General features: G+C 43.8%; 1 protein-coding gene across 1 annotated transcript in view; it reads right to left on the minus strand.

Moving 5' to 3' along the window:
* The window catches only part of Slc5a1 (solute carrier family 5 member 1), an 80,779-nt gene that overhangs the window by 24,778 nt on the left and 43,902 nt on the right, over positions 1 to 12,099 (minus strand). Inside the window, exons 6-9 of the mRNA XM_004645498.2 lie at positions 3,133 to 3,238; positions 1,909 to 1,989; positions 418 to 638; positions 60 to 195 (exon numbers count right to left, since the gene is read on the minus strand). Coding sequence (XP_004645555.1) covers positions 60 to 195; positions 418 to 638; positions 1,909 to 1,989; positions 3,133 to 3,238 — 544 coding nt within the window. The remainder of the gene's footprint in view (positions 1 to 59; positions 196 to 417; positions 639 to 1,908; positions 1,990 to 3,132; positions 3,239 to 12,099) is intronic.

Here is a 12,099-nt window from a genome sequence, read left to right on the forward strand (position 1 = left end):
GAGAGAGGAGAGAGGAGAGAGAGAGGAGAGAGTTCCATGAGGGCAGCTGAAGGAATTACCTGTGTACAGGATACGGCTAATCATTCCCGTCATCACTATGAGGAACATGGGCAGTATCTTAAAATATCCACACAAGACGCAGCCAGCCTTCACATGAGACATATTCTTGGCTGAGAGGCAGCGCTGCACAATGACCTGCCATGGGAAGCCCAGTAAGGGAGAGGGACAGGTTAGAGGTCTGTGACACCTCCTGTTACCCACGCTTCCCCAGTCCTCGACCTGGGACTCCCACAACTCAGCGACCCACAGATCATGTGACCCCACCCCAACTTTCCCAGCCACCCAGGCCATATACTGGCAGGAGCCCCTGTAATGCCATAGAGAAGGCCCCGCCCACCTTATATACAGCTTGGTTACCTGGTCTGTGCACCAGTACCACAGGGTAAGAATGCTCATCCCAAAGACAAGACCAGGCCATGGGATGTCTCCCGTGATGGGATCTCGGAAGATGTGGAAGGAGTCGGCCCTCGGGGTGTAGCATTCTTCCTTGATAGTGATATTTCCATCAGAAATCATGGTTGGAATCGCTTTCATGTACTTTTCCATGAAGGCTTCATACCCTCCCACTTCATGGAAAGCTGCAAAACAATGGTATAAAAACAATCATTCTATTCTATCAACTCTTTATATTTTTTTGTTTTGTGTTGTTTTGTTTTGTTTTTTTCCTGTGGTTCCTGAAAAACTGAGAGGAGAAAGAAAACTTTTGCTGTGTGGTCTTGGACAAGTTACATTCCTACTGTGAGCCTCCGCTTTCCTATTCACAGAATGGGATTTTAACCCCGTCCAACCTCCTTGAAGGGTTCTGTCAGAATCGAAAGCAGTAACCTATGAACATGCTCCAACCATGAAGTCCTTCACAAAAGGGTAAATATTTTAATTATTCGAATGAAAACCTTGGCTTTGGACCACATGACAAGGCTCTACTTTTTACTTTACCCCCTCGTTAGCCACAGTCCTTATAATTCAGAAGAGAGGCCTAGAGATATACAACGTGGCTACCAGGAGCCTGGACACAGACCTATCACTCCTGCTCCTAGCTGCATAATGTGATGACCAAGAAGAAGAAGTGAGGAATCTGGAACCCTGTCACCTCTCAATTGTATGTCCTTGAATAAATTATTCCAGCCCCTGCTTTGCCCCAGGGCTTACTGGAAACAAAAAACAAAAAACAAATGAAAGTTCTCGGAAAACTAAACAGCAGAGTAGATGAGAGTCTTTGCAGGACAGGGAGGGCCTTGGGCACCAAAAAATAAAATGAACTTTATATTCTCTCACACCAAGCATCCTGAGACCTAGGGTCACCCACTGCCTTTCCTTTCTTTAGAATTTCCTTGACAGGAAATATTTCAAGAAAGAGGCAGAGGTCCAAAAACTGAGTGACCTATCTTTAAATTTTATCAAATAACGGCATTGAGATGAAAATTATCACCTACTATCAACCACTTACAAAAACTGGACATTTAACATCAAACATAGAAAAGATGTAGTCTCAAACTCAAAATACAACATTTGAGTATGGTTAGCTTTTGTGCCCAGTTTCTCTGCAAGAGAGAATGCCCCAGAATCACAGACCCACATTTGGAACCAACCATCCAGGATAGAGAGAGACCCTCAGGGAGTCCAGGAGTTGTTTGAGCCAGCGCCACCCTAAGTCTTGCAAGGGTGAGGAAGCTGCCCCTTGCCATGCACAGTGGTGGCCCACTGGGGCTGGATCACTGCCCTCGAGAGAGTAGAGCAGGCCTAAATTCACAGCCTGGGTAACAGCACACAGCAAGGCTAGACTTGCTCTCTCTTCCTGGGGCCCTGAACATCTGCCCCACCTCCTCGGTCTGCCCTAGCCCCACTTACCAAAACCAGTCAGGATAAGAGAGCCCACAAGCATGATCGCCGTCTGCAGAGTGTCCGTGTATATCACAGCTGCCAGGCCCCCTGTGCAGGCAGGCAGAAAGAGGACAAGTCTGACCTCCGGTGGCAAGTGGCCTGTCTGCTCACCTTTCCCATGTGCTGCCCTCAATGTTTCACATCTTCTGAAAACCACTCCCACCTCCTGGTCACCCACTGCCTTTCCTTCCCTCCACCCCTTATCCTTCTTAAGTAATCTGCTACTGCTCAGCAGGTCCCCTCCACTTCTCACAAAAATGTTTGCAAGTCCTTGGGAGAGTGTTTCTCTACACCTAAGTGGGAAGAACCTGGTGTGACTTTTCAAGCCATTAATTAGACAGCACAAAAGAGATGGCTCTTCCATTGCTAAGAGCGGGCATCTTCCAAATGCAGGCAAAGCAAAGCAAAACTGGCTGTGGAGGTGCCTGAGAACAGTAGCACCTTGGCACATGTCAGAGGACCCCTTTGTTGCTCACCGTCCCATAACCCATCTAAGTATCTTCTTATCCTCAAGGATGAGGCGCTCAGTGGAGGACCACATTCCACTGCTCATCCATTGCCGTCTCAAACTAGGCCAAGCAAGACTTCCGCAAAGGAGCCCTCAGTTCTATTCATGCACCAGCTTATCTGGCCACATTTTAAGTCCCGCTAAAAATTACTTCTATGTGTCACTCTCTTTCTCCCTCCCTACGCTGGCTCCCGCTTGCTATCACATCAAATCTAATCCCTCTGTCAGGTTCCCAAGGCCCTTGCTCCTCACGCAGATGATCAAGCTTCCTGCCCTACACACTCCCGCACTACTCCCCAGGGGCCATCCTCCTATAGCCAAAGTATCTGCTTGACCACCTTCCTCAGCCCCATCCCATCCCCCTTCATATTTATATTCCCTGCTCTCACTTATCTTCACACCCAGCACGCCTCCGATTCTCCTAGCTGAGCCATGCTATTTCCACGACCCACAGAGCCAAGCTCTGCCTACAATTCTCTGAGAAGGTACCTGACTACTCCAGCCAATACTGGAGCATTCAGAGTTTAGGCATATAACCTGTAATAGAGACCAAGTAAACACCTGCTCTCAAACTTTCCTAGGTGTAGCTCTTCTCCATTGAAAGAGAAAACATGTACTCTGCTTCCTTTTATCCTTTACCAACACCTAACCCTGAGCTGGACTTGGGCTGCTGGCTCACTTACCTGTGATTGTGTAAAGAGCAGTGATTGCCAGTAAAACGAAGATGGCCAAGTATATATCCAGGCCCAGGGCCATGTTGATGAATATGGCCCCAGAGAAGATGTCTGCCTGGAAGGAGAGGAGAGGCAGAATTAGAAGCAAAAAGAGCTGGTCAAAGGATCTGGTCACATGCTCTTTTCCTGGGTTTCCAAGCAATCTCTATTCAAGATGATAATCTATATTCCAGGAGAGGAAGGATCCAGTAGTCCTTCTCTTTACATTCATAGGTTTATGATACACAATAAATACATTCATGGTGGTTAATTGGTACAAATATATATCACCTTGTGATCCTTTTTACTGCCTCTTCCATCCCTTCCTCCCATTCTCCCCATCCCCAGATCATTCTCATCTCCTCAAAGTCTTTCTTCCTGTTTCCAAGGTCTGTGAGATGCTGGACTAAATGAAGTCAAGGCAGTTTTATTTGCCACACGACTGCTCAGAACCTTTAATAAACACAGGTACTGTGAATCCCTAGAAAAGAAACACGGCGCACAATGCTTCACAAACTTTTTAAGTATGAAACTCTTTTGCCAAGGAGCGGCTACTAGCACCATGAGTTTCCCCTCGATTCACCTGTGGACGAGTGCTCTTGGCTCTGACCCAGCATGTACGGCGCAGTGCACACACGTTTATCAGATTTACTCCAACACACACATCTGAGCACCGGGGAATCCACGAGTGGGAAACCCAATCTCCACCAAAACAGAAAAAAAGCTTTTAGCAAGATTATGACTTTATCTCCCTGACTCACGTTGGCTCAAACACAGCCAGAACACCAAGCACCTTTTATGTGACAGTCTTGGCACCTATGAGTTTTTATCGAGATCATCTCACGTAATTTTCAGAAGAATTATTCCTTTTCCACTCCTGAATTTACTGGGTTCTTGATGCGGTTCTTTCATCATCTCATTTAGTCTGCCTCATAACGAACCTTGCACGAAGCAGATGGTGCAGTTGCGTAAATACAACAGCAGAGGGCACCCATCATAAATGTTCATCTCCTTTTCAAAATTGTGCATTACCAGGAAGGGTGGTAAGTTTTTGTTTATTTTGGGATTTTTGTTTGTTTGTTTTGCTTTATTTTGTTGTGGGCCGCCTCAGCTCGCCTTGAGGGCAGGTCTAGGGCGGCGTGTGGTGCCAGGATCAAACCACAGTCTCCTGTACCTGCCTAAGCTTGCTTAAGTAGGCGCTTTAGACCACGGAGCTATCTCGCCAGCCCAAAGGGTGGTAAGTATTAATGGATGATCATCATGACGAATCTTTTCAAGTCTTCAGGTGCAGGTGAAACTAGACTTCTCCTATATGGAATTCGTGGGCTTTTTGTTCTACAAAATCTAATATATTTCAGCACATGCAAATGGTGCCGTTTGAGCCCTGGGAAATGAGCTGACTAGGTTGGATTTAAGACGTTGAATCTCGCCTCTGTTCTCACATTCTTCCTACCCCCACCCCACTGCGGCTCCTCAGAGCCCTCCAGTAACTCACATTCCCCACTACACACTCCTGTCCCTCTGCTATAGTTGAAATGTGTCCCTCAAATTTGTGTTAGAAATTTAATACTCAATCCAAATATTGATGATCTTTACAGATGGGGCCTTTGGGAGGCATAGGATTACATAAAATCATGAGGCTATGGCCCACCCAATGGCATATTTGGCTTTCTAAGAAGAGGCAGAGAGATCCAAGTTTGCAGTTTCCCTCTCACCACGTGATGCCCTTCACTGCTGAATGACACAACAAGAAATCCCTCGCCAAACACCAGTGCTGCACCCTTGGCCTTCCCACTTTCAAAAACTGTAAGAAATAAATCTCTGTTCTTTATAAATTACCCAGTCATAGGTATTCTGTTACAGAAACATAAAATGGACATTCTTCCCAGTAGAATTTCCTACCCCTGCTATTTGGTTCTATGTCAGCTCCTTGCTTGTGTATTGGTGGTTGCATTCTAGATAGTGAATTGGCCTCCACCCTAGATGGGCCTTCTGAGAACCCCATGCCCCAGCTCCAGTCCTCCCAGACTTCCACAGATTCTCTAACCCCAGGAGACATAATAGCATCAGCATTCCCAGGAAAGAAAGATAGGCAGAGCTGACAGAAAGATGATGGTGCCATAGAAGGAGACACCCCCACCCCCACCAGGGCTGATGACGAGAGGACCTGACTTTTAGGGATTGCCTCAGTGACCTTGGACACAACATTTAGGCTCTCCATTTCTTAGCGTCATCTTTAGAGCAGGATGTCTTGGCTCCCAGGACTTCTGAGTCTTGTGACTAAAAGTGGGAAGGACCTGCGGTCAAGGAAACACTCCCTCCCTGCTCCCAAGAAAAGGAAAGAGCTCCTGCTGTTTGCGAGTGTTGCTCCATGGCCACTTCTTCCTAATTCTGTGCACGGGACCAATTGAAATCATGTGAATATTCATAATCCCGGCCAGTGCCTTCCCACCCACGCCTCCACAGTCACACAAAGTTAACTAAGTTAAAGGGACCCAGCTCATTAATTATAGCACAATACTATTAAATGCACACACACACACTTCTGGTTGATTAGCTAATAAGCATAAATTAGCTAGAAAAATATTCCAAGGCTGCTACTGCCTTAAAAATATGCTCAGGTGGCTTAGTTTCCAGGGTAGTGTTTCACAACAACGACTGTAATGCTTCCCTAATAGTTGCCTTGCTGTCATTAATCACAAATAAGTGATAATCGACCTCAAGATGATGCTATAAAGTCTATAAAGATTTCTTGGTAGTGTTGCAGTAATAAAATCATGTTTTATGTTGTTTTATTTCCATCTAATACAGATAAAAATATTCTAAGAAAACTTCCCTGGTAAATTAGAAAGTCTTAAGATAAATTCTTCGATCCCATGATTCATTACTAACTTCAGATATAAATTCTGCCCTTTGAACCCCAAAAGTCAGCAGGAATGCCCGGGAACACCTCAGCTAAGTTCATGTAGCTGACTGCAGCCCAGCAAACCACTTTAGCCTGGGGGGCTCTGATATTAGTCTTTAATTCTCTCAGTTGCCCCAATTTTTTTCTTACTTCACTACAGTTTCCCTGCCCTGCATTTCCAGTAATTTTACAGTTTTTCAAAAGGCTTCCCAATGCATTTTTAAAAAATACCAAGAAGATTTATTGCAAAATTTCACAATAAAAGTAAGTTTTTAAAGAAACTTCTAAACTGTCTCTGAAAATCGCCTCCAATGTTTCATTCTCATAGACAATGAGTAAGAGTTCTTTTATCTCTACATCCTCGCCAGCATTGAGTGTTGTCAGCATTTGGGGTTTTAGCCATTTTAATGACTGTACAGTAGTAGGATTCTGTTGCTGTATTAATATCAATGCATATGTGTGGATGCTCAGAACATTGAAAATTATGGAGATCTTTTATGGAATATTTTCTGTAGATTATAAAACTTTTTAACAAAGAAATAAACTTGGCTTTTCAAATAGAACTTTAAAAATAAAATAACTGGGCTGGGGAGATAGCTCAGCAGTCTAAGTGCCTGCCCAGCAAGCACAAGGACCCAGGTTCTATCCCTAGTACCACATACCATGCTGGCCCCAGAACCCCAGGTTTAGAATACCAGCTTCCGAAACCAGGTATGGTGGTGTACGCCTGTAATCCCAGAGCTGAGGAGCCTGAGACAGGAGGATCACTACAAGTTCAAGCTGCATAGTGAGACCCTGTACAAAATAAATAGATGGATAGATAGAAAAAATCTTTAAAATAATAAAAAGTGAAATAAAATGACTTCTATGAGTGAAAAGTAGCACAAAAATCCATACACTGAAAAGTAGAAATGTCATACAATGAAAAGTCATCATGCTGCCCAAAGGCCACCACAGTTGTAGCTTTCTGCACATCAGTGGTTTTTAAAGGGATATCTAAAAGTTGGATATCGGGCCAGCCAAATAGCTCAGCAGATTAAAGCACCTGCAAGCAGGCTCAGGGCCTGGGGGTTCAATCCCCTGGCCTGTTGTGCTGGCCCCGCCCCCATGACATGCTGAGACAGGGATTGAGACTGGGCATGATGGTGCGAGCCTGTAATCTCAGCTCTTGGGAGGCTGTAAACAGGAGGATCACTACGAGTCCAGTCTAGTAGTGAGACCCTGGACACCCTAAGACCCTTCCCTAAAATACAAAACAAAAAAAAAATCATTAAGATGAAAACTAATATATATGTATATTACAACTTGATCTAAGAGAAGGGAAAAGATCAAAAGGTACATGTCTTCAGTATATGTGTATAGTGCTGGGGATTTAATCAAGGGCTTTGCACGTGCTAGACAGGCACTCAACCACTGAACTAAATCTCAAACTGATGTGTACACTGTGATGGGGGTGCTACAAAAGAATGCATAAATCATAAGCAAGGTCAAAATGTGAAAGTGTTTGCATTAGAGTTACAGGATGGAATACCTTTCCTACCCATAAGATTGTCTTTAAAAGGCTGTTGGTGGTACCCAGGAGATAGCTCAGTGACATAAGCACCTGCCTGGCATGCACAAGGTCCTGAGTTCAATCCCCAGTACCAAAAGATAAAATATAAAATAAAAAGACATTGCTATTGTCTTTGCAGTTCCAAATGTGGGACAGAAATTTTAAAACATAATATATTCTTTACAGATCTATGAGTGAGTAGATATAGATAGATAGATAGATAGATAGATAGATAGATAGATAGATAGATGATAGATAGATAGATAGATAGATATTCTAAGATCCTAACTTAATCTCTCTGTACTAGATGGATCAAAGACTTCAATGACAGGAGGGACATAAGGACAAATTATATGAATTTTTTGTCAAAAATTTTATGTCAAAAAAAGTGAAATGCTTTCTTATATATTTTATGTATATGCCTATATATTAAAAATATAAAAATATACAATCAAAGAATGCTTATCAACTTCAAGACAGCACTTCATCTTCAGGAGAGAACTAGAATCAGGAGAAGAAACAAGTAAGTTGTATGTTATTTCTTTTTAAAAGTGATTGATTTTTTAAAATAAATAAAAACCAATAATGTTAAGGGCTATAAAATCTGAGTGGTGCATATAAAAGTGCTTGCTAGACTGTTATTTTTTATGCTTTGCTGTATGTTTGAAATATTTTGTTAAGGTTTTTCATTTATGAAAATAGATCGGATAGGCAATAGGCCACCTGTTTTGATATAAAAGAACTGACCTTTAAAAAGAGATAGAGTGGGGAGATAGCTCAGTGGTCTAAACGTCTGAGTGCCTGCCTGGCAAATGCAGGGACTGGGTTTCTGTCCCTGGCATCATAGGCTGTGCAGCACTGCCCCAGGCACACAGAGCCAGCCACTAAGACACGGCAGGTGTGGTGGCGCACGCCTGTAATACCAGCACTGGGGAGGCTGGAAACAAGAGGATCACTGTGAGGCGGAGATGCTGGCGAGACCCCGTACCACCTTTGAAGCCCTTAGTTTAACATGGCACCCCAGATTTCTCCTTCCCTAAATTACTATCAGCTCTAAAAGAAGGAGAGAGGGAGATGAGAAAAGAAGGAGGCAGAAATGGAGTAAGGAAGCAGGGGAGAGAAGGGGAGCACAGGGGAGGAAGGTAGAAAGAGGAATGGAAGCTGGAAAGGAGGAGAAAACAAGAGGAAAATTCACCAATGGTGCAAAGCAAAACCAACTTGGAGTGAAATTTCAAAACACGCAGTTCTGTAGCTCAGGTACCAGCAAGCTTTTCTGTGAAGGGTAGGCTACAAAATGTTTTAGGCTTTACAACCCATATTAGCTCTGCCAACTTCTGCTGGCACATGAAGCAGCTATAGATAACATAAACAAACAGACTGGCTGTGTTCCAATAAAATTGGATTTGTACAAGATGACGGTGGATTGGGTTTAGCATGAGGTCTTTGTTCCCATTATTTTGAAAGTTTGGCCCAACAGTGTTCACGGAACTTCTGCAAAACAACAAAAATACAAGCCCCTGTTGCCCTCTGGGAGTGACTGAGTTTGTCACAGCTGTAATATTTTGAGATCCGTGATTTTATAGGGGTAAGCCTACTGCCCATTCTGATCCTAGCCAATACGGACCTGAGCACGCAGTAAATACTGCCTGGCAATGAGGCTTCAGATGGAGAAGCCTCATTACTCAAATTTCTCTCCATGTGTGAAAGTGAATAGCTAGGCAATAAGCATTCAAACCTTAAGCAAAAGCCCAAGCTTTTAACTTTACCCAAGGAGCCAAAGTGGACAGTGGAATTACTATAAAAGTTTATTGCAGTCATGGTCTGTGATAATAGCCGCACGAAATACAAATGAGGACATTCAGTCGTCAAGTGTAATTCATAAAATCTAAGACTTTATCTCAAGTATATTGTGCATATTAGAGTAAGATACAGTGTGCCAGGAAATCTTACAGAGTGAAATGCTTCTCAGGCCTTGATAAGGCAGATGCTCAAGGGAGCCGAGAGAGTTAGGGAGTTGGAGGAGGGGCAGTCAGTTCTGGGTCTCAGAGCCCAAACAATGTAACCATAAGACGACAGCTACAGCCAAGGTTCCACACCACCACTGCCCAAAGGCCTGAGCCAAATCTTCCCTGAACCTGCAATTCACTTTACTTCCTCGCTCCCGCTAGTTGCATGCCTGTAGGGTCCCTCCATCCTCCCAAAACCTTCCTGTCAGATCCACCGCTGAACAGAAGGACTTCCTCTGCTCTTCTCACCTATCACAAACTATCCATGTTCACCTGCACACACACAAAAATTAATCTTTTTGAACACTATAAATACCTCACTACAGCACTGTGTGAAATAACAGTTCTTTTCTTATCTCTGAGCCCCGTGCTACTGTGTGTCGGGCACCAAGTAGAGACAGTTGACATCAGTCTGACAATTTTGTAAATGCTATATTCTATGATACGTGGTGAAACCCGGCAAATTTACAAAGACAGTGCTTTTCCTCTCTGCTGTGCTCCTTCCTTCAGGTCCTCCACATGCTCAAAGTGCATGTGATGCTCTCTCTTCATGGTACCTTTAGATCTTTCTCTCAGCAACTCATTTATAGTATACTGTAGGGTTAATTTAACTGGTTCTCTGATTTTGCCCGGGTCTTGAATTTTCACCTACTCTGTCCCGAAAAAATAGAAGACTTCAAAGACAAGAGGGACATGGGATCAATCCATTCGTATTTGATATTAGGAAACTCACTTCTCATCCCCATTTTGTTCCTGTTACTCCTAACAAAGTCCTTTTGCCTCTATGAACCTCACTTCACCCATTTATAAGATGAGAACATGGTGGACACAGGCCGAGATGATGTAACCCTTCCATCATTCTATGTCTTCCTCTTACATAAGCAAACACAGTACAGAATTGTGAAACCAGATTTTGGGACTTGAAAAGCCAAGGTTCCAAACCCATCTCTAGGGGCTTGCGGGTTAGCTCAGTTGTTTAAGCGTCTGCTGGGGCAAACGTAGTCCAGCTCAGGGGACCACAGTCTGATCCCCAGCTCCCCATGCCTTATCAGAACTCCCCTTAAGGTAGTCTGAGCCAGTCAAAAAAAAAAAAAAAAAGAAAAGAAAATCCTTCCCAAACCCATCTCTACTGTATACTAGTGGTGTGATTTGGGACAAATTCCCTTACTTCACTGAGACTTGGTTTTCTCTTTCATGAAATGAGAAATAAAATGGAAATCCTTTCTCATACAATCCCTTTGAGAACTGGAGCTGGTATAACTAAAGCCCACACTGGAGTGTAAATGAGGAAATTGGCTCTAAGTTCAGGGCAGCTGTCATCCTTCTTGTGTAGTTTTCAAAGGATAGTCATTTGGACCATGGATAAACAGGTACAAAGTTAGGGCCCCTGGTGAGGAGCCCCAAAATCATATTGAGGGGGGGCAGCCCACAGTGTGCACAATTCAGCAGTGAAATTTACAAAAAGCACACTGTGAGGGAATGTGCCCCATCAGGATCTAAACTAAAGGAGGCTGTCCCTTGGCTACCAGGGGACAAGGAGGGTCAAGTCCAAGAAGGTTTAATCAGTAACCTGAAAAATAAGTGAGGTGATAGGGGAAGTGGGAAAAGAGGTTGGGCACTTAGTTTATTTATATGACAACCCCTACACCAGCTCAGAGGGCAAAGAGTACCCTTTCCCTGGCAACAAATCAACAGACTTTCGCCAGCTTGAACTGTGGACTCATAGGTTCGCCGCTCAGCCCAGTCCTCTTCTTTACGTGCTAACTAGACAGGTGCCATCCCATAAGCCAAGCTCAAAAGCAATCCTCTCACTAGTGTCTCTGTTCCGTCCAGTGTAACCTCTCCACTCTCTCACTCATATTCCTTTTCCTTGCCTTAGAGCAATGTCTTCACCTCCCTTAAGAAGCTGAGCTCAGATTTCTTCAGCCCTCCTAGCACTTCTCCACGTAGGCTCTGCTCCCTGCTCTTTGATGAAATAAGCCTGAAAAACTCAGTTTTGATTTTTGTCATTGAGAACAAACTCTAGAGGAAAGGAGGGGGCCGGGGAGATGGCTCAGAGGAATAAGCACTTCCCTGACAAGTGCAAGGGCCTGAGTTCAATCCCTGGTTCCACCAAAAAATAAAATAAATAAAAATAGGAAAGGAGAAATAAATAAAATAAATAAATAAAAAGGAAAGGAGAAATATGAGGAGTCAGAATCATCATAGCACACCCTACTACAAGAAAGCACAGAGGCACTGGTCCAGGGCAGTAGCTATACTAGTCAAGAAATTGGGCCAGCCAAATAGCTCAGCAGATGAAAGCACCTGAAAGCAGGCACAGGGACCAGGGGTTCAATCCCTGGGCCTTCCATGCCAGCCTCACCCCTGGAGCATGCTGAGAGAGAAAGAAAGAAAGAAAGAAAGAAAGAAAGAAAGAAAGAAAGAAAAGAAAAGAAAAGAAAAGAAAAGAAAAGAAAAGAAAAGAAAAGAAA

This window comes from Octodon degus, unplaced genomic scaffold (assembly GCF_000260255.1).
Source record: "Octodon degus isolate 3935 unplaced genomic scaffold, OctDeg1.0 scaffold00230, whole genome shotgun sequence".
In the NCBI taxonomy this organism is placed as follows: domain Eukaryota; kingdom Metazoa; phylum Chordata; class Mammalia; order Rodentia; family Octodontidae; genus Octodon; species Octodon degus.